The sequence below is a fragment of the Bactrocera latifrons genome, unplaced genomic scaffold (genome assembly GCF_001853355.1).
Source record: "Bactrocera latifrons isolate USDA-ARS-PBARC rearing strain unplaced genomic scaffold, ASM185335v1 scaffold_124, whole genome shotgun sequence".
NCBI classification, from domain to species: domain Eukaryota; kingdom Metazoa; phylum Arthropoda; class Insecta; order Diptera; family Tephritidae; genus Bactrocera; species Bactrocera latifrons.
This window is the reverse complement of record NW_017534675.1, coordinates 150,259-171,441: the sequence shown is the minus strand read 5'-3', so window position 1 is coordinate 171,441 and position 21,183 is coordinate 150,259. Positions and strand designations below refer to the sequence as shown.

Here is a 21,183-nt window from a genome sequence, read left to right as displayed (position 1 = left end):
TTATTGGTACCAGCGATGAGTTGACTGCTTAACACTTGGGACTTTGAGGTCAAGCAGTGGGCTGCCGTCAGTACCCAGTTTGCATTTAAAATGCTGCCTGCGCAATAATGTACATCACTCTGTTGAAACGAAACAATATAGGGCGCGGACTCTGCCGCAGCTGCAGTGCCCCCCACAACGCGTCCGCATACTAGATTTTCCGTTGAGGTAAAACCAAGAGCGTGTTGACAACAAAGTAGAATTGCCAAAAACACCGAACAGCGTAGTGCCATTATAAATACTTTGAAGTTATGAACGCAACTGATCGTATATAGCTTGGTCAACGATATTTCTACTTTTTAAACGATAATAGAATATCTTATTTATTTTATTTAAATGTATATGTACGTATACTACGTATAATAACATTAATTAATCTTTTTCAGTATGTATATTCTAATATTTTATTCTTTTGCATTATACGAATTCGGAGAATAACAAGCTACTATCTTATCATACTAAACGTACTTGTCGATAATCGCTTCAATACAACTCAACTAAAAAGTGTGAATTTCTTATTCTCCCAGAAGAGAAAACGTTCTTCTCTTTTTTTGCTCCTTACAACATGCTCTTCTCAGAAGCCTCAGCCATCGTTTATTATTTGTATACTCAGTTGCAACAGAGTATAATAGTTTTGTTCACCTAAAGGTAGAGATAGATTATGATAACGATACGAGTTAAAATCCTGGTAACTGTCTGTATTTCCGTACATCCGTGCGAACTGCAACTTGAGTGAAAACTTGAGCATATTGATGAAATATTCTCTGGTAACATGATAAGACGAAGTTTGTAGATGGACGTAATCGGACCAATGGATGACATAGGAAGACTACCCGGTCCTCTCACTATATAAGGTTACGGTTATAAACTACTTAATTATACTGATTGTCTCTACTGAACAAACAAAACGCAACATTTAACATAAGAAAGCGAAATAGCACCAACGTTGATAAAAAACTTAAAATATAATTTGAAATGACTGCATAATGGTGCACAAATATTCTCGAACAGACCAATGCAATATTTAAAGTGCAAAGATGAAGTTTTCCATTGTGCTGTCTTACCACTGTCTGGTATTTCCGACAGGCCGCTTGTTCTTAAGTCCAAAAGATTAACAAATGTTAAAGCAGTATTTTCTATGGCGAAGTGCTGAAACACTTCAGTTTACCATAAATGTATGCGGACAATTGCAAACTGATCGACCTTCAGAAATAATTAGTAAAATTGCAATATATAGCATGGGAATGGTAGAAAAGAACTGAAATCAAAAACATGGATCATATTGGCAGACAATTTCTGCACTTCCGTTCACGGCAAAAATTGATTAGCTCATTAAATGACATGGGTTTCCTCGGGTGAAAAATATTAGAATTTATTAGAACTTTTTATTGTTACAAACATACACTATTAATAAAGAAATTCTGATATTTTTGGAAAAAAATATTTTAAACTCGGCCATTGCGACGCCATTTACGGTAACGCCTGCGTTGGCGAGATAACTCCTTACAGGATCATCTAAAGTGAAAAAGTACCTTTATTTAGTAAAAACCTTAACTTAGAACTTGGGCGAAGAAAAATCAACTAAGAATTTGGTTTTTCGCGATTTTTTTCAAATAGTTATAATAAAAAAATAATCCTTCGTCCAAGCCTTTAAGAATTGCATCTCAACGAACTGTGTAAAATTCTAGTCCTCAAGAAATCTTGCCAACCGATTTCAAAAACACAGTTTCGAGAAAAAGATTTGAGTGACAATAAAAGTGGGACACAAGTTCTTATTAAGGGGTCAGTAGGGTAATTTGGGCTGTTTTTTTTAAATTTTTTTACATTGAAATTTTTATTCTACGATTTTTTCACATAATGAGGTATATCGTGGAGTGCATAAAAAGATTTTTTCGGAATCTTTTGATGACATCTGTCGTAGAAATGTTGATAAATAAAAAAATTAATTATCGTATTTTCTTTAAATTTTTTTCCATGTTTTTTTTACATAAATTTTGTCATAACATTGTCAATAAATTATAAAAAAATTATGAATCTGGTAGGGACTATAGCTAGGCGTTTTGTGAACATTTAAAAAAAATTAAGCAAATCGGTTGAGTAGTTTTAATATTTTTGGGCCTTTTACGAAACCTTCGAATGGTAAAGTGGGTATCTACTATATATTAATTCTAAGCGTATAAGGGAACAGAAAATGCCAAACATTTTTTTTTAAGATTACCCTACCGACCCCTTAATAAGACAATAAAAAAATTAGATTTTTTGAAGCCTATGTACCCCTTAGTAAGTCTACAATAGTGGCTAAAAGTGTAAATGTTGACGAAATTAATGTTTAGATATAACAATTGTTGCTGGGTTATCAGATGTACAGGTTTTGTCCGGAAAGTAATAGGACTGATTTCCTTCCGCCGCGACTGTACTTCGGAGCATGTGCGTTTAATTGCCCAGATGTTAAATTTATCAAAATTTGTGGTTCATGACATGGTGACTGGGCACTTAAACATGCCGAAGGTGTGTGCGAAGATGGTCCCAAAAGTGCTCACTGATGACCGGAAATTGCGGCGAGTGGAAGTGTGCCAAAAAACTGTGAACATGCGTGAAAGTGATCCCCAAGTTTTGAATAACGTAATCACAGGTGACGAGTCTTAGATCTTTGAGTATAATCCCGAGACAAGGAGACGATCTTCCTTTTCATTTTAGACGACAGAAGGGATCGAAGCAGCATGCACCTTGGAGCCTATTTTTAAAGTTTTTAAAGAATTGTAACGATTGGTTCAATCGATTTTTTAAATAGACTCAATCCTATTACCTTCCGTACAAACCCTGTATTTTAAATCATTCGCAACTATTGTTGATGATGAAAATCAAAACGAAATTATGAAATTATAAATTATCGAGACATACCCGAAATGACATCACATCAACTTCGATTAAAAATTAATTCACCTACAATTATGCAACGGTATGATTACGTAAACATATTACTGCAGATATTGTGAAAGCAACCATTTTGACTGGAAAATTTAATGACGAAATTATACTCTTGCCGCGTTAGAATGCACAATTTCGTTACAGCTTAAGATAATAAATTAAGTTTGAAAAATGTTTATAACTAAAAACTATAAATATTTTTATAAATAATATTAAGAATGATCTCTCTTTCTCATTATCTCAAATATTGTAAACTAACAACTTGACATTCAATCATTTCAAATTTGAAAGTAATGTTCAAATTTTAACCTCGTGGATTCCCACAACGGAAATAACGTTTGCGTTTTTATTCATAAATACAATTTTACCGTATTGAATAATCTAAACTTAAAAAAAAGCAACACGTAGAAGCGGTCTTCATGTTTTTTTTATAAATAAAAAAAAAAACGGCTACTATCTTATCAATCCAATTCATACTAAAAATTATTAGATAAAAAAGCGGAATTCAATTATTAATTTATTTATTACTTTGTATCTGAAACCCGCCATCCAAGTTATTAATTATAAATCGGATGATTGGGGGAAAGATCCAAACATTTCATTTGAAATGAAACAAATATTTATTTGAATTCTGTAAAGCACTTTAATTAAATTAATTTTTCATTATTTAAGGTACATAATAGATGGTAAATAAATCTAGTATTAGGAAGTAAGGAACGGCTAAGATCGGGTATAACCCAACAATTTATACTCTTGCAACTTGCAAGGATCAAAGCAAGGGAAATATCTTAAAGTATTTTAAATGGGAAGTAGGCGTGGTTGCAGACCGGTTACGCTCATTTTCGCACTGTTATATATATATATGTATATAGGAATGAATGTAAGAAGAATGTCACGTACCAAATTTGGTTGACATCGGTCGAGCGGATTTTAGATATGTGATTTCACCAAAAAGTGTACGGTGCCGCGGCCATCGTCCAGTTTTCTCCCCGGTTCCTATTAAGCTTTCTCATACCATCTCGGGTGCAAAATTGTATGTCTATCTTCTTTAGTTATTAATTTATCGCAGTTTCATTTCTTTTTAACAGTACCGTTATATGGGTAGTAGTCGGTGGTTATCTTCCGATTTCATTCACTATTACATTTTCGGTAGGGGAGCTTAAGGGATTTATCCTGAACGATTATGGTTTTTGTGGCTTAAATGGCTTGGCAGATATTTACATTAAAACATTTAGTTAATAGACATGTGCCAAGTTTGATTGAGATTAAATTTGTCTCAAGTTACAGCTTGTACAGACGGATGGACATGCAGTCATCCGGATTTGTTTTATACACGTCCCTTTCTTCTAAACTAGTTTCTCATGTATTGATATTGGATGTTGTTATAAATTGAATGATAGGAATCAAGTTACTGCAAGGAATTTTTTGTATTTGTGAAGAGCAAATAGCAAACGAACAAAAACAAAAAAAAATTAATTAATTAAATTGTTAAATAATAAGAAATTAAAGGGAGAAGTAATAAAAGCTCGGCGAATTACTAAAATTGCAGCTATCACTGTAGCAGTAAACATACTAAGTTAGCTTGAACGACGGCTATATGCTACAGTGATCCTATCCAAATATTTTGTTCGATGACTGTTGCATTGCCTTGGTCTATGCCAAAATGTGTGAATAAATCTTGTGAAATAAAAGTTTATTATACAAGGTCTTGTTTTTGATAGGTCAGTTTGTATATATACTATAGTAGTACGATCTGAAGATCTGAGTGTATAAAAAAGGGTCATTGACTCTATAAAATGTAAACAAAAACCCCAAACGTAAACAAAGGTTGCAGACTTGGCTAAATGTGAACAAAAGGGTCATTAAACTAATAAAAATTTAAACAAAGGTGTCATTCAACTTGTCAAAATGTAAACAAACGGGCCACTGACCTAATATGCGTACAAAGGGGTAATTTACCCCATAAAATGTAAACAAAGGTTTGTGGACTTGATTAAATGTGAACAAAAGGGTCCTTGAACTAATAAAATGTAAACAAAAGGGTCTTCTTCTTGATTGGCGTAGTCACCACTTACGCGATTATAGCCGAGTTAACGGCTAAAAAGGTCATTGACTTTATAAAATTTAAACGAAATAGTCACTGACCCCAAATGTAAATAAAGGTTTTCGACTTGGCTAACTGTAAATAAAGTTTGGGAGCTTGACTAAATTTAAACAAGAAGTTCATTGACCTCACTATAAGATATAGTTACCATACAAAGTGTTCGGTCAAAACAAATTCCTTATAGGTACATTTTTATTTGACAAAATGGCATCGATGATTGCCCGCTACGATCTATGAATATATTGTTCAGATCGGACCACTGTAGTTGGTAATCCCATACAAATTGTAATGTAAACAGCACCAAATGCACTTGCATAACGGTGTATTTGTTTTGATAAATTAATAGTTAAGCATATATCAACATAGGAAAAAATGGAGGCTGCGTCTTGCTTATGCTCAACATAATTATTGTGATAACTATTGACTAAAAGGTCAAGTGGCGTAAGATATATATCTTGTAATTAAAATTTGCATTTCGTGCGAAATCAACGGCAAAAATTGCACTCGTCCACTAATTCTATCCATTTCAATAAATATCTATGTTTATACAAATATCGATATATTAGTCATATTCTAATTATTATTTACAATCAATTTTTATTTTCACAGAGTTATTTTGTGGAAATGGTAACTCTATTGTCGAAATGGAAGAGCGGTGAAATGAAAATTTCCTATTTGACAGTTTATTAACACGACACATGTCGGTAAAGTAGTGTAAATCAAACGTTATAGAAAGATTGCTGACGGTGACTAATGAAAAAGCGATCTAAAAAGTGTAGGTGAAAATTATAAATCCACAAATTTGTAATTCAATTATAAGAAACACGTATTAAAATATTGAGGAAAAAGTTACATCAACAGCAAAAATAATTGAGAGAGAAAAGTTTACTAACAGTGCATTGAAAATAAAAAAACCCAACCCAAAGCAAAGAGGTCAGCAGTGAGAAAAAAAGAAAGCAACTACGCCAACGTCGACGAAGACAAGTGCAAGAAGAATAAGTAAAGGAGTGAACTATAAGCAACATTTAAAGAAAGGACCGTAAAGGTGATATCTTTAGTGCAGTAGGGAAAATAAACTAATTAAATAATTACAATCATTTAAACAGCTTATATTTAAAAAATGTCATCCGGCGAGTTTGGTAATCCCCTGCGTAAATTTAAGCTTGTGTTCCTTGGCGAACAGAGTGTCGGTAAGACTTCGCTGATCACACGCTTCATGTACGATAGCTTCGACAATACTTATCAGGCGACAATTGGTATTGATTTTCTTTCGAAAACTATGTACCTTGAAGATCGAACCGTGCGTCTGCAATTATGGGATACTGCCGGCCAAGAACGCTTTCGTTCACTTATCCCCTCATATATTCGCGACTCTACTGTAGCCGTTGTTGTCTACGATATAACAAATACAAATTCTTTCCACCAAACCTCCAAATGGATTGATGACGTTCGCACGGAACGAGGTAGTGACGTCATTATCATGTTAGTAGGCAACAAGACAGACTTATCGGACAAACGACAGGTGTCCACCGAAGAGGGTGAACGGAAAGCTAAAGAGTTGAATGTGATGTTTATCGAGACGAGTGCGAAGGCCGGTTATAATGTGAAGCAGCTGTTTAGGCGTGTAGCGGCTGCGTTGCCTGGAATGGATTCGACAGAAAATAAACCCTCGGAAGATATGCAAGAGGTTGTGCTGAAAGATTCACCAAATGAATCAAAGGATCCCGAGGGTGGTTGTGCCTGCTGAAGAATCAACGAATGTAGTGAACGATCTAAAAAAATTTTAAAAACAATTATATAATTATAGCAGTCTAGAGCACCGAATGGTAATTTAACAGTATGAAGATGACGATGTAGAAAAGTATAAAAAGGCTTAAGAAGAGATACACAATTTTATGTTTAAGTTTATTTATAACGTAAATAAAACTAAAATCGATTAACTGAATAAACAATTGATCTTTATGGTGGATAGTAGGCGCATAAAAACATTTAATATATATGATTAAATATGATATCATTATATTACAATTAGTACTGAAACGGTCTAAAAACAAATGCTAAATTAGACTGAAATTGTCAAGCATTTTTCAGCGAAGAACGATTGGTAGTTGGTGGGATTAGCTGATAGTTTTGTGCTTACAAAGTAAAAGCAACATTAATACAACTAAGCATTTGAATAATTGTGAATCATAAAATTTCATAAATACATATTTATGTAGCTTTGAATATTGTGAAATGATCGAAAAAATGCCAGCCTACTTAAAAACAATATGCAAATGCACCTGACACTTATATAGCATATAAAATTGCTAGAAATTTAAGAGCCATGGCGCTCAAGTACACCTACATAAAATGCATTTGCAACTTCCAGAAATACAATTTAGCCGAATGTGTATTTTTTTAAGATAATTATATAACTTTTATATTTCACTGCACAGACTTCGTTTTATGCTAAACATACAATTTGTAAATTTTAAAAATCTTTGTTTTAATATCTCCCTACCTAAAATTATATATAATCTTACAATCCTGATGTCTGTAACTATACTTAAATGTTTTAGTCATATATAATTTGAACTTGATTTGGGTAAACTAACCAAAAATATATAAATTAAACAGCGAAATGATGTGCACAAATGGTATGCAAATAATATTTAGTTAATAATAAGAATCTGCTGAATTTGTCAAGGTGTGCAAATACAAAGGATATACAAAAGGTGAAGCATACATATGAACTTTATTCAGTTGAAAAATAGGTAATTTGTTTTTATATTCAGTATTGTTTACGCAGATTACATAAATGATAAATACATATTGATATAGTAAGCTAATTTTTTAAAATCGATGCATATATATTTCACTTGGATGCACTTATATATGTACATATATCTAATATAATACAATTTTATAAATATAACTTTTAAAATTGCTTAACATTCCTGTTTATTTTATTGTGTTACTATCTAATTTGTATTAATGTAAAACATTATTATCTTTTAATACTCAATTGAGTTATTTACTTAACTTCTTATAGAGAAATAATTGAACAATTTTACATGTGCTAAGCTTCAAAGATGGTAGAACCACAGTTTACACAATTTTATATATCTATCGTAAAAACTGCTCGTTGCGTTGGCTTTTGTTAAACTCGGATTCATAGTTTTGGTTCCTCACACTTGTAAAAAATATATGTTATATTGAGTTTTTAGTAATTATTCAATCAACTTTTTTCAAAGACATGAAAATACCAAACATTTATCAGTACCTGTTATTGCTATTCATATTTTTACTTCCTCTAGTTTTATTTTAAGTTCTGCTGAAAATATTTAGACTGTAAAAATGCATCTATACGTAGGTTTGCTCACCGGCTACCACTGTGTGTTCAAGCATATGAAGATTAAAGCAATGTCTCGCTGAATAACAAATTATATAGTTAATTGCAAAACCGACAGTCACATTATTTTAAAAACCACATATTCAGCCTAACACAACTAAAGATTAAAAACAAAATGACAAAACAAAAAAAAAAAAAAAAAACGAAATGATTTAATAATACAACAAATTGGGTCATCTTATTATCAATGACATGCAAAAAGCACATTCAAAAATTTGACTAGCTTCGAATTAATGCCCGCCAAAATGAAAATTCTAATGCAGCTTAACAATAGCATTAATTAAATTATGAGATTGCGATCATTGACGTAAAAAGCAAATAACTACCAAAAGTAAGCGTAATGAAGTTTATATGAAAATTAAACGAAACATTTTAAGCAAATTACACATTAAGTTAAAGCATTTGAATGATCAGTGGAAATTGCACTTGCTACGTGAAAATATTTTTAAAGGAATAACATATTTGCAATAAAGTTTTTTGAAATACATAATCCATTATCTAATTTTGTTGTTTCGTACATTTTGCGTGTAAGTAGGAAAGTAAATAACAAAAAAATAAGTACAAAAATAACACTCAGACCCTACGTAGGTTGCATAAATTCCACCAGAATAAAAACGAACATTTATGCATACGTAAATTTGTTGACACAAATTTTTAGCAGCAACAGAAATGACAGTTCCATAATTGTGTTACGTTAAGAACGTTAAATATAATGTAGAAAGTTATTATTAATATTTAAAAGTAAGCTAAATCTACTGTATGGCAACCTCATACAACGAACATGTTGGTTGAAGTAATGACACAACACAATTTTTGTTGCCTTCGCATCGTCCTTGTGTGGTTAGCGTTATTTGACATTTACCGGTTGAGCTGWGCGAATACGCGTGGCTGTGATAGTCTTTCTTATTATAAACTTTTATAACTACAATTATAAATAACTGGGAGCAACATTTATGGTATTTGATTTGATAATTCATGTAAATATATTCGATTTTAATGCTTTATGAATTTGAGTGTAATTATAAATAGTACATAATTTTTAGATGACTGGGCATTGTTTTATACGGACAAAAGTACTTCACATGGAAAAGACAGCGGAAGGAATTTATTGGCGAAATATGTGGAAAATATGTGCAGACTCATGCAAACACGATATGCGCCTATTACTTAAAATGTATCCAAAGGATTACATATAACTTATTGGCGAAATATGTGGCAAATATGTACAGACTCGTGCGCATTATTTGATACTGACAAGTACGTCACATGGAAAAGACAACCATCAACAGGAACTTATTGTAAAATATGTGCAGACTGAGGCAAACACTTGTTTAAAATGTATCCAAAGGATTATATAATATATTTAAAATTTAATTTTATTACACTAAGTGCATATATATGTGATTATTTAATTATTACTTTTTATTAATATTTAAATGCAATGGAAATTAGTTGCATAAAAACGCCTGTTTGCGTTCATGTTTTTCTATTTCATCTTTAAATATACGTTGGTTCTGTTAATTCTTTTCTTTCTGTGTATATTCGTTTTTGAAGAAATAAAAAATTATATGGCAACCAGCTGCAGCATAAATTTTTCGCATCCGCCTACTGCACGATTCTGGGGGCCTGGTGCAATTCGGCGATTCGTAAAACGAATTTTAGCGCTGCACCGAGCGGCTGCAACATGTTCGATGCAACCCCGAACCCAACGTGTTCGAATGTTCTCATGCAACATGTTGCAACGAGTTCGATCATCCACCTACTGCACATTTCTGGGCGCCTGGTGTAAATCGAGGATTTTTAAAATGAATTTCAGCGCCTGCACGACGACGACGCCGGCATCGCTGCCGACGTCAGTATTGAGTGAACGAGCGGAATGAGTGCATCTGTTTACTGATTGAATTTAAACCAATTAAATTTACTGACCCATTTAAAATACGTTTTATTGGATAAAGTAGATTTCACAAATGTTACTCAAATTATTTATGCGTTCGAGGTTTTATGTGTAATAGTTATTTGAATTTGCAAACATTTTTAAAGCTTCTAATTATAATTTGCATAGATAATACGAAGAGGAGGAAATAAATTATTGGTGCTTTTGCGTCTCATAAACTTTAGAAGCTATCTTCATTTGTAATGAATTCGTCACGTATCTTGGTCAGCTTGGTTATCAGATCGGTGATTGAGACTTCCCCATGCACCTTGTTGTCGCGTGTACGCACATTCACCGTGTCAGAGGAACGTTCCTTCTCGCCCACCACCAGTATGAAATTGAATTGCGCCAACTGAGCATTACGTATTTTCTTATTCAAGGTATCACCAGCGTCCGTATCAGCTTCTGCCATAAATCCTGCTGAATGCAATTGGTCACGTACAGACTGCGCATACTCATCGAATTGCGGACCGACGGGCACAACCATCACTTGACGTGGCGACAACCAGAACGGCCATTTTCCGGCATAGTTTTCTGTAAGAATGGCAATCATACGCTCAACTGAACCGAGAATAGCACGGTGGATTATGACCGGTCGTTTCTTTTCGCCATCATCGGCGATGTAATTTAAATTAAAACGCTGTGGCAACTGGAAATCCAATTGTATTGTGGCACATTGATGAGCCCGCTTCAGTGCATCCATAATGGTAATATCAATTTTCGGTCCGTAGAAAGCGCCATCACCAGGATTCTCTTTCCAAGGTAGTCCGAATTCATCCAATGATTCGGCGAGTGCCTTCTCAGCAGCATTCCATTGCTCCAACTCGCCGAGATACTTTTCGGGACGTGTCGATAAAACGAGATTAAATGAGAATCCAAATATAGTGTATACGTGTCGTAAGAAATCCAAACATCCCTTCATTTCGTTCTTTATCTGTTCAGGTGCGCAAAAAATATGCGCATCGTCTTGTTGGAAACGCCGTACACGTGTAAGACCAGTAAGTGCACCAGAGAGTTCGTTTCGATGCAATACTCCGAAATCAGCCATACGTAGAGGTAGTTCCCGCCACGATCGATTGCGGTTGTCGAAAACTAGGCTGGAATGAGAGATTTTCATTGAGTGTCGATTTTAATACTTATTACAAAGCAAATTTCATTTACCAATGTCCGGGACAGTTCATAGGTTTAAGTGCAAACTTCTCTTTCTCCACTTCGAATGAGAACATATTTTCAGCATAATGTTGCCAATGGCCCGAAGTCATCCACAGTTTTGAGTTATATACATTTGGCGTAATGACTTCTTGGAAACCACGTTTTCTATATTCCGATTTTATAAAGTTCATCAAAGTGTTATAAATGTGAGCACCACGCGGTTGGAAGAAACACGAGCCTGGTGATAATTCGTGGAAGAAAAACAACTCCTGTTCTCGACCAATTTTACGATGATCACGTTTAGCTGCTTCTTCTTGTATCTTTTCCCATTCCTTCAATTGTTTTGGATCAGGGAATGAAATGCCATAAACTCTTTGCAATGTTTCAGCGTCAGCTTTGCCTTCCCAATAAGTAGAAGAGTTTTTCGTAATTTTCAGAGCTTTTACTTTGCCAGTATGACGGACATGAGGACCTCGGCACAGATCAATAAGAGAACCACACTTGTACACAGTGGTTGTCTCCGTATTGACTTTCTCCTTTAAAATGCGCACTTTGAATTCATTGTACTTAAACATTTCCAATAAATCGGCTTTTTTCAGTTCCAACCGTTCGAATGGTTGTTTTTCTTTAACAATCTGCTTTACCAGTCCTTCCATGCTAGCATAATCATTGGTAGAAATCTGGAACAAAACATATTTAATCATGTCCTTTAAACGAACATATATGTGTAATACACTTACGCCGTCTCCATCCAAATGCATATCATAATAAAAACCATTATCAATTGGTGGTCCATAGCATAAATGCCCACCGTATATGCGTTCCATGGCTTCACCCATGATGTGCGCTGAACTATGCCAAAAAACAGCTTGTGCCTCAGGATCCTCAAATTTAAGCAACTGCAATTTGCAATCCTGCTCAAGTACACGATCCAAATCCCAAACTGCACCATTCACTTTCGCTACAACGGTATTATCAGCCAGACCTTGGCTAATACCCTTCGCAACATCGTAAGGTGTGGTCTCCCATGAAGTAGCGTCAACTTGCTTGCCATCCGGCAATGTTACCTTAATAGGTGTACGGGTTTTGGCAGCCAACTCAGCCTCACGCTCGATCTTCAATTTTTCCCAGAGCGCATTACGCTCTTCAATATACGTTGGCAAAGGATTCAATTCTGAAATTTTAATTTTTTGCAATAAAAAGTATTAATGAAAACATGTACATAGACAGTGAGAAAAATCAATTGCACTTTTGCTGCAATTCAACATTGATATATGTATATATATTTGAATGTGCAATTTAAAATATGAATCATTCAGTTGAATTGATATAATTTTGCTCACCTTTTTTGCCGGTTGCAGCAGGTGCGTTCTTTTGCTTCTCTTTCTTCATTTTTGAAACCTAGAAAAGTTAAAACAAATTATTAACTACTTGCTTTATAAAACATACATATAGTTATATTTATCAAACTGAGAAGGGTAAGGTTCTCTTCAAAAGTAAAATATTACATTAAAAACTCAAGCTTTTAACGTAATTAATATAATTATGGCATTACTTATGTATAAACGTACAAGTACTGAAAAACAGTAAAATATTGTCTGTGGTCTCTCCTTCTACAATGAAAATTAATTACTCAATATTTCTAATTGTTTGTCAAAGACAAATTTGCCACTTCAATTAATTTCTTTTATTGCCAACTTGGCTTTTATATCTATTTTTTCATATGAACGTTGACTGATGCAATCTTCTGCGAGCTTAATGAGTTTGTGGTGTACAACGTCAAACGAAATTATAGTGAAAATAGTTTCAATTCTCTTCTCTTTTTCACACTCTACGCCGCAACATTTTGATGTCTATGTTATGAAGTATTACCAGAAATATACGTTCTCTGGTATTACTAACAATGTTTGTATGAATCATGCGCATGCACCACGCGGCTATTAGCTTGAAAGACATATTAATGTTATTGACTTTTGAATTTTGGTGCTGGCAAAACAAAAAAAAATATACATATACTATTTTCTATTTATTTTATCATAAAAGTACTAAGTATAGTATATATAGGATATATTAACTATTTTTTCAGACACCGACCAATGTTGCGTAGCGCCGACAGAAAGTCTCTTGTGGTGGTCCTCTTCTTTGAAGGTTGTTAGTCTTGTTGCTTTTTGCATAAAATATATGCCCTAGTCGCTTTCGTAGCGGTTCTTTGGAATTGGTCTGTTCATGTTCTATTTTACCATTAATACCAACAAAATATGATTGCGATTTGGTAACTACCGCAATGTGGCATTGAGCGTATAGGTGTTTTATACCGGGTGTTATAAGGTAAGATCTTGGCGCACCTGCCACTTGTACAATATTATACATAACTCAAGCACTTCACTAAGCTACAAAAGCTAAGTTTATCACAAATTAATTATAAATAAACATGCCTCGAAATTATTATCCAAAAATTAAGCTTCTGCACCACGTTTCACGAAATCCCGTTGCAGCGAAAACTGTCAAAAGTAAACTGTGCGAAAAGTGATGCCATACTTATAAATCGATGTGCATGTTCAAAAAAAATTCATACAATTAATATTCATTATTTTTTATGCTTATTTTAAAGTTTTGTTTTTGCTTTGATAATTATTGTTAAAAACTTTTGATAATTATTGTTAAAAACTTTTGTTTATATATTATCATTTAAACTGGATGTTTTGTTTCTCATATAAATACGTGAACATAATATATAGCATACTTTTAGGCTGCAATAGATTTACAAACAAAATAAACAAGGTAGAAAGTGGTGCCTTTGATACGATATTTTACCGTTCGTTTTGTAGGCATATCCGGAACCAATTAAATGGCGTAGATCCCGTTTACAATCTCTGGAGCCGAGAGTTATTTGTTGTTTTCAGTCTCTCTCAGCATGCAAAACAACGTTTAATTTGCTCACCATATTCATTTGTTTTATTGCTCTACTCTCAAATACCTCCACCAACTGTCAAGGACTATTACAACGAAAAAGTTGTTCAGTTAGTTATTGATTTCTTTTTAGCTCAACATTACATTATATCCTTACAAGTTCCTCGGTGAAAACGTTCTAGCAAATTCCTTTACTATTCTAAATTTTTTATTTATAACCAGCCCTTTAATACTAAAGGCTAATTTTAATATACTAAAAAGCGAAAAAATTCGTGAAATTTAATTATTTCGGAGTTTTAAGTTTCATAAAACGAAGTGAACAGTGTAAAGCAAACAAGATTTCCCATCTACTTGAGAATCCGCTCCATCAATCGCCTTCGGCTTCGGGCACTGTGATTGTGGAGAGAACGGATTTTTATAACGTGGCCAGCGGCGACATCATCAGAACGCAGCACAGTAAAGTGCACCCTAGTCCGGGGGCCGCCCGCAGTGTGTGGGCGTTGCCCCTGACATCATGTAACATGGTCGCTGAAGAAGATAGCGCTGCCAACACGGAAGAACGACCGCACTCACCACCGTCGTTACGTCGTGGTGTACGTAGCGGCGTAGGTGTGAACAATGTTGGCGGCAGAGTTGGACACACGGCTGGAGGAGATGGTGCCATCGACGATCACGATGATAGCAATATACTGTTATTCGAGGGTCTCGACGGTGCTATGGCACATTTAGATGATATATTTGATGTGATAAAAAATGGCGAAGTATGTGAAGTGGAAAATTTGGTAGAGAAATTCGGAATAGAATGTTTGTCGGCACGCGATCGACATGGTTATACGCCAGGCCATTGGGTTGCGTTGAATGGCAATGTGGAAATGATGCGTTATTTAATCGAACGAAATGCACCAGTTGATTTACCCTGCCTGGGTACACAGGGTCCGCGACCTATACACTGGGCGTGTCGCAAAGGTCATGCGGCTGTGGTTCAAGTATTGTTGCAGGCAGGTGTTGCTGTAAATGCGGCTGATTTTAAAGGTCTTACACCGCTAATGAGCGCCTGTATGTATGGCAAGACAGCCACTGCTGCTTACTTACTCGGCATGGGTGCGTTAAATCACTTAACGGACATAAATGGTGACACTGCTTTGCATTGGGCAGCCTATAAAGGTCATGCCGATCTAATGCGTTTGCTAATGTACTCTGGCGTTGAACTGCAGAAAACTGATAATTTCGGTTCGACACCATTACATTTGGCTTGTCTTTCGGGCAATATGACCTGTGTACGCTTATTGTGTGAAAAATCCAATATGGATTTAGAACCGCGTGACAAAAATGGTAAAACACCGATAATGTTGGCGCAGGCACATCAACATCAGGATATTGTGCGTTTGCTGTACAATGAGGTTAAGAAAAAATCACGTTGGATTCCGTCGATTTCAGAAATTTGGGGTTGGTTATTTGGAGGTGCTGGCGATTCAAAGGGACCATTGCTACTTTTTTTATTCTCAGTGCTGTTATGGGGATATCCTATGTATATGATAAGGGTAAGATTTTTCGCCAGCGGCGAAAGATAATACAAATTAAAGCTCATTATATTTAGAGATAAAAAAAAATGATAATGTTCGTTAGTTGGAAAAAAAAAATGTGATAAATAATGCGTAGAAGATGATAATGTTACAAACAAACAAGACCTAGTACACAAATACACTTTTACACAAAGACAATTGTTATATTTATTTAATAAATTTTTTTTTATAAATTTTCAAGGCCATACCAATTACCTGGAACATACTTCGCCGCTCCCATTATTGTTTCATCTATTGGAATGCTGTTATGTGGATCAGTTGGGTCATTGCAAATCGCCGAGATCCCGGCTACATACCACTCAGCTCAGACGCTTACTATCGCGCCATCAAACAAATACCGTATTTTGATAAGTTGAAAAAACGTAATGTAATTTTGACGCGTTTGTGTCACAGCTGTCGTTGTTTACGACCGTTACGTGCCAAACATTGTCGCGTCTGCAACCGTTGTGTTTCGTATTTTGATCATCATTGTCCGTTCATCTATAATTGTGTGGGCTTGCGAAATCGTATGTGGTTCTTCTTGTTCGTACTCTCAGTGGCGGTAAATTGCTCGTTTACCATTTACTTTGCTTGTTACTGTGTAATGATTGAGGGCTTTACATTGCTCTATGTCTTGGGTTTGCTGGAGGCGGTGGTCTTTTGCGGACTCGGATGGATATTGACTTGCACTTCGGTATGTTGCATAGTTAACACATACTAATTTAGATAAACATGTGTGATACTTTTTTTTTATAACCATACTTTCTTCACAGATATTACATGCTTGCATGAATCTCACCACTAATGAGATGTTCAATTATAAACGTTATCCATATTTACGTGACAAGCGTGGCCGCTATCAGAATCCATTCTCACGTGGCCCTATTCTGAATTTATTGGAATTCTTTGTTTGTCTACCTGATCGGATTGATGAAAATGATCTACTCATGGAGGATAATATTTGATTGAAAACTTAGGTACGCGCTAATGCGCGGCGCCGTAAAATACCAGCACATGGATAATAAATAGCTTAATTCAAATGAGCGGGTTATAAAACCACCTCTTGGCAGCTAAATGCACATTGAATGAAAGAAGACTAATTGATTAAATATAAATCCAACACGCGGCTTAAGTCTACAAAACATTGTTATTAAGAAACAAATTAAGAATGATTGTGAAAGATGTGACAATTTATATTACGTATATTGTTCCGCTAAAACTTAGAAACAAGCTTAAAGAAAATTCCGCGTTGTCTGTGTGTAATAATACTTGTACAAAATTAACTCCAGGATGGTACAAATGCGTGGTCTAAAACGCCTAATAAGCTCATTTGTATATTAACCGAAATGTGTTTTTTGAAATGAAAAAAATGTTTAGCAACTTGCTTTCGAATACGGGTTTACAAGGATTCTGGTCGATGTGACCGAAACGATCCGGATTATCTTGGAAGTCTTTATATGTTTTGAAGAAAATTATGTAAATTAATTTACGTTCATTGCGTAAAGTGTTAAAAATAAGCTTTGAATTCTTATATACACAGTATATCTATCGGCCTTATCAACTATAATATTAAACTATAATATTGAACTATAATATTGAGAAAAAAAATTTTTTTTTTTTTATAAATTATCGATGTTGCCAGCAATGTAAACTGCTGGAAAAATAATGAAAGCAATAGAAAAAACACTTATAAGAACTCGCGTAGCACCCAAGAATTCCCCAAAGCAGTACAAAAAAGTCTCGTACAACACAGTTTAAAGATTTTAAATTCATATGTTGTATTAAACAAAAAAAAAAAAAAAAAAATGCGTACTATGTCTAGCTTAAAGCATGTAAAAATAAATATATATGTAGTTTGTTGTTCCCACGAAAGCTGTAGCGGCATAATCGTGAATAAAAATATTGCATATTATTAAAAAAAAAAAATACAAATATCTATTATTTATGTAATAATCTGATGCTTTGTTCAAATTTCTTGTTTTCCGTTGTATATACTTGTAGGTTGGTATAAAATATTATACAAGTTCCGCTATTAAGGGACCTACACAGGGACGTCACACAAACATAGAAAACAATACATATTGTTAATATTGTATTAAATTTAGACTTACTTTACTTTGGCATGTTTTTCGAAAAAAGATCCTTGGAATTTCTTATTTGAGTTTTCATCACAACATCAATACATAAACTTAGAATAATGCAAGGCACGCAAAACACCTTCCTAACTCTCGAAACAAAAATCATAATTTTCTGGATCTTCGGGTATTGGTGGTGGATCTTTGCTAATGTCCACACCTTCGGTATCCAGTAAACGTAATTTGATTTCCATTGACAATAAAGTGTCGAAATCTTCCTTCTTTTGTTTACTTGTCATTTCCTGACCCAGCAAAGCATTTATACCATCTGTCCAATAATGGAATGTAGTTTCATCTGGTGCTACAAAATCCAATGTGGTATTCTCCATACAATCGAGCGTAATAGAGAAAGCCAGATTACCAGCATTTTTACGTGTACGCATTTCTTTCATATGTGGACATTCTTTGCCCTCGAGCAACTGTTTTATATCGTTAACGGTTACTTTGTTGGTAAGTTCTTCAAGAGTTGGCACGGTTTTCTCATCGCAATCACCATAATGTATAACCTTATGATTGGGTGAGAGGCGAGCATACCAAAATTTATCTTTGGAACGTGTGCCGCGGGAGTATTTGGAAAAACGGGTGCCTAAAAGAAAAAAAATAAAAAACATTTTCAGTATTTAAATAATATTAATTAAATATCAACTGACATCACCTTCTACCAAATAGGATAGCCGCTGCTGTTTAATTAAATCGAGTATGTGTGGTGAGATCTTTTCTTTCAACTTGACTATAGCTGATGCTGTGGAATCGCATTCCTCTTTTGAGATGCGTTCTTGTTGACGTAAATTAGTAATCGTTTGATAAGTTAGTAGAGCAATTTTGGCACGAAACTCTTCCAGATTTTCCGGGCGTTCCTTAAGCGTGCGTATGATTTGTTCACGCACTACACTGAATACCTTTTGAAAATCTTCGGCTGTGGCGCGCATATCCTTCCACGTACGATTTAACGTTATAATACAAATACAAAAAAATTCTTCGAATGGATAATCATGCGTAAAGAACATTGGCTGAAAATCTGCCGATTGCTCTGCTGGCGGTTCACCTATACGTAGTATATCGCAAAGCACCTTTACCAATTCAATGGAAGTGCGACCGAATGGACATTCATGTTCGTCAGCACGACATGAGTTTTCGTGTACAATTTTTGTGTACTGTTGTGTATAAGTACGTGCAAAGTATACCATGCAATCTAATGCCAAAATACCTAAATGTTTGCGAATGGGTATATTTTAGTCATCATGTGTATGGTATGTGAATATTCTTTACACTTACCTGGAGGTGTTTCAATAAAATCCTGTGCCGGATTGATGTCACATTTAAAACCCAATTTCTTATAAAACTGCGAAAAATTTACATTGCCACCACCTGAACCGCCACCACCACGTCGCAAATGCTCTTCACCCATACCCATTTGACCAGAATAATCATCGAATGCAATGCGTCGCAATTCTTTGATTTTATCGTGCGCATCCTGATCCTGTGCGTTCATTTTCATGCGCATTCGCTGCTCTAACAAGCCCAAAGTGAGTGTTTGCAAAACATACAATTGATGAGTCATCTCTATTTGCCGTCCCGAAGAGTTGCCTAACAATGCCAAACGATAAGGCTTTGCACTAATGGTATGTGCAATTTGCCGTTTGCGTGCTTCGTCCGCCTTCATGAATAGAGCATTGATTAACGCAATAGCATTCTGTTGTGTTGTTGCCGAATTGGCATCTTGCAGTAGACGTAGTAAATCTTGTAGTGTGACATCTTTTTCGACTAGCACATATTTGCTGCTATTTTGCACAATATTCTCCAAGTTGGAGAGTGCACTTTGGGTACATTCTTTAGGAAAATGTTGAAAATTACAAACAATATAAATGTTTCGTTGTACGAATGTGCTTTGTAATATTTCCCAAGATATTGTATCATGCTCCATTAGCTCGACGAAACTTTGTAAACTGTATTTTAATATATCGTCATCTTTCTGTGAAGGATCCTCTATCATATTGATGATAATAGTCAGACCTTGTTCCTTGATGAACTCCATAGCGAAAGTATGATCCTTGCTAAGTGTAGCAAGTTGCTTTAAACATTTCGTCTTCTCCACAATGGAACCTGAACGTAATGACTCGAGTGTATCATTCGCGGTTTTCGATGGAGAATATGACAAATGTAATACTGAACCGTTTTTGATTTCATTACGATTTTTCTCTGTGACATATTTTTGATTATTCGCATCACAGAATTCCAGTGCATAATTTTGTGGATCAGCTATATCCCAATAGCTGCAGATCTCTTGAATTTTGCCTAAAAAAATAAACAATTAAATGTAGTAACTTGAATATGTAATATTTTATAAAAACATAAAGAATAGTAAGCATATTTTGCTATGATTTAACTGTAATTTACAAAAAAAGATCTTAAAAAAAAATAAAATTGTAGCTGTTTGTTTATAGAAAAGCAGTGTTTAATACATGAAAGAACGTGAAAAAACTCATAAAAACCCTATCTGTATGAAAGTATGTAAATGATAAATGAAAAGTTTTTAGCTTGTATGCCTGCCTTTACTTTGTTGCCTGTTGTGGGTGATGCATACCAATTGAAAACTAGCATAAGTGCGGAAGGGCGTTGTCCGCTTTATTATGTTTGGTATATTTACCCCACACAGTGAATGTTAAGTGTTTAGCAATAAATGCAAACATTGCATATTTTTTTAAGAATATTTACCCGTTAAAGGTTGTCGCTGATCCAAACATATTAGCTGCGGCACATAATTCTCCAACTCCACAGCAATTTTCACGATGTGTGCATCTTTGACCAGAGTTTTTTTCGGTATATTCATATTTACGAAGGTTTATTTTCTTTTCTGAATGTGTTTATGGATGAATCATTAATCAATAAATATATATCTTCACTCCAAATTATTCGTTAAAAAATCAGCTAATATTATTCACTTTACTAAAATTAATTGAAATGAAAACTGATTAACAGTCTTCTTCTTTGCACGAACTTATTCACAATAAATTGAATGACAAACA

The 21,183-nt window shown here is 34.6% G+C and overlaps 4 protein-coding genes across 11 annotated transcripts in view; 2 read left to right on the top strand and 2 right to left on the bottom strand.

The window, feature by feature from the left end:
• LOC108978574 (ras-related protein Rab6) overlaps positions 1-9,993 on the top strand; it is a 22,268-nt gene extending 12,275 nt beyond the window's left edge. Inside the window, exons 2-4 of one of the 4 annotated variants that reach the window (XM_018948928.1) lie at positions 5,681-6,116; positions 6,178-9,421; positions 9,495-9,993. In XM_018948928.1, coding sequence (XP_018804473.1) covers positions 6,192-6,818 — 627 coding nt within the window. In that variant the 5' untranslated portion in view covers positions 5,681-6,116; positions 6,178-6,191 and the 3' untranslated portion in view covers positions 6,819-9,421; positions 9,495-9,993. Of the gene's footprint in view, positions 1-5,680; positions 6,117-6,177; positions 9,443-9,494 lie in introns of all 4 variants that reach the window. The other 3 variants (XM_018948926.1, XM_018948927.1, XM_018948925.1) reach the window with 3 other exon arrangements.
• A 389-nt stretch (positions 9,994-10,382) lies between these two features.
• On the bottom strand, positions 10,383-16,263 carry LOC108978569 (threonine--tRNA ligase, cytoplasmic). Of its 4 annotated transcripts, none has more exons than XM_018948916.1 (5): positions 16,239-16,263; positions 12,894-12,951; positions 12,291-12,724; positions 11,560-12,230; positions 10,383-11,495 (listed from the first exon to the last, which is right to left on the bottom strand). In XM_018948916.1, the coding sequence occupies exons 1-5, from the start codon at positions 16,245-16,247 to the stop codon at positions 10,580-10,582; spliced, it is 2,088 nt and encodes a 695-aa protein (XP_018804461.1). In that variant the 5' UTR covers positions 16,248-16,263; the 3' UTR covers positions 10,383-10,579. The 4 variants fall into 4 exon arrangements, with proteins under 4 accessions (XP_018804461.1, XP_018804462.1, XP_018804460.1 ...); XM_018948917.1 differs by lacking the exon at positions 16,239-16,263 and adding an exon at positions 13,986-14,078; XM_018948915.1 differs by lacking the exon at positions 16,239-16,263 and adding an exon at positions 13,645-13,890.
• On the top strand, positions 14,560-17,845 carry LOC108978571 (probable protein S-acyltransferase 23). The gene is made up of 3 exons (XM_018948920.1): positions 14,560-16,001; positions 16,225-16,716; positions 16,796-17,845. Exons 1-3 carry the CDS (start codon positions 14,982-14,984, stop codon positions 16,985-16,987), a joined length of 1,704 nt encoding a protein of 567 aa, XP_018804465.1. The 5' UTR covers positions 14,560-14,981; the 3' UTR covers positions 16,988-17,845.
• A 94-nt stretch (positions 17,846-17,939) lies between these two features.
• On the bottom strand, positions 17,940-21,137 carry LOC108978570 (engulfment and cell motility protein 1). 2 transcript variants are annotated; one of them, XR_001994122.1, is made up of 5 exons: positions 20,873-21,137; positions 19,433-20,452; positions 18,813-19,364; positions 18,134-18,743; positions 17,940-18,063 (listed from the first exon to the last, which is right to left on the bottom strand). XR_001994122.1 is itself a non-coding variant. In XM_018948919.1 (4 exons), exons 1-4 carry the CDS (start codon positions 20,985-20,987, stop codon positions 18,244-18,246), a joined length of 2,187 nt encoding a protein of 728 aa, XP_018804464.1. In that variant the 5' UTR covers positions 20,988-21,137; the 3' UTR covers positions 17,940-18,243. The 2 variants fall into 2 exon arrangements, 1 of the variants encoding a protein (XP_018804464.1); XM_018948919.1 differs by having other exon boundaries at positions 17,940-18,743.
• Between the last annotated feature and the right edge of the window lie 46 nt (positions 21,138-21,183).

Coding starts and splice junctions, on each gene's coding strand:
- LOC108978571 (XM_018948920.1), top strand. CDS start 14,982: ATGGTCGCTGAAGAAGATAGCGCTGCCAACACGGAAGAACGACCGCAC. Junction 16,002..16,224: donor ATCCTATGTATATGATAAGG/GTAAGATTTTTC, acceptor TAAATTTTCAAG/GCCATACCAATTACCTGGAA. Junction 16,717..16,795: donor GGATATTGACTTGCACTTCG/GTATGTTGCATA, acceptor CTTTCTTCACAG/ATATTACATGCTTGCATGAA.
- LOC108978570 (XM_018948919.1), bottom strand. CDS start 20,987: ATGAATATACCGAAAAAAACTCTGGTCAAAGATGCACACATCGTGAAA. Junction 20,453..20,872: donor TCAGCGACAACCTTTAACGG/GTAAATATTCTT, acceptor TTATTTTTTTAG/GCAAAATTCAAGAGATCTGC. Junction 19,365..19,432: donor TTTTATTGAAACACCTCCAG/GTAAGTGTAAAG, acceptor GCAAACATTTAG/GTATTTTGGCATTAGATTGC.
- LOC108978569 (XM_018948916.1), bottom strand. Junction 12,231..12,290: donor TGCATTTGGATGGAGACGGC/GTAAGTGTATTA, acceptor GTTTTGTTCCAG/ATTTCTACCAATGATTATGC. Junction 11,496..11,559: donor ATGAACTGTCCCGGACATTG/GTAAATGAAATT, acceptor CTCTCATTCCAG/CCTAGTTTTCGACAACCGCA.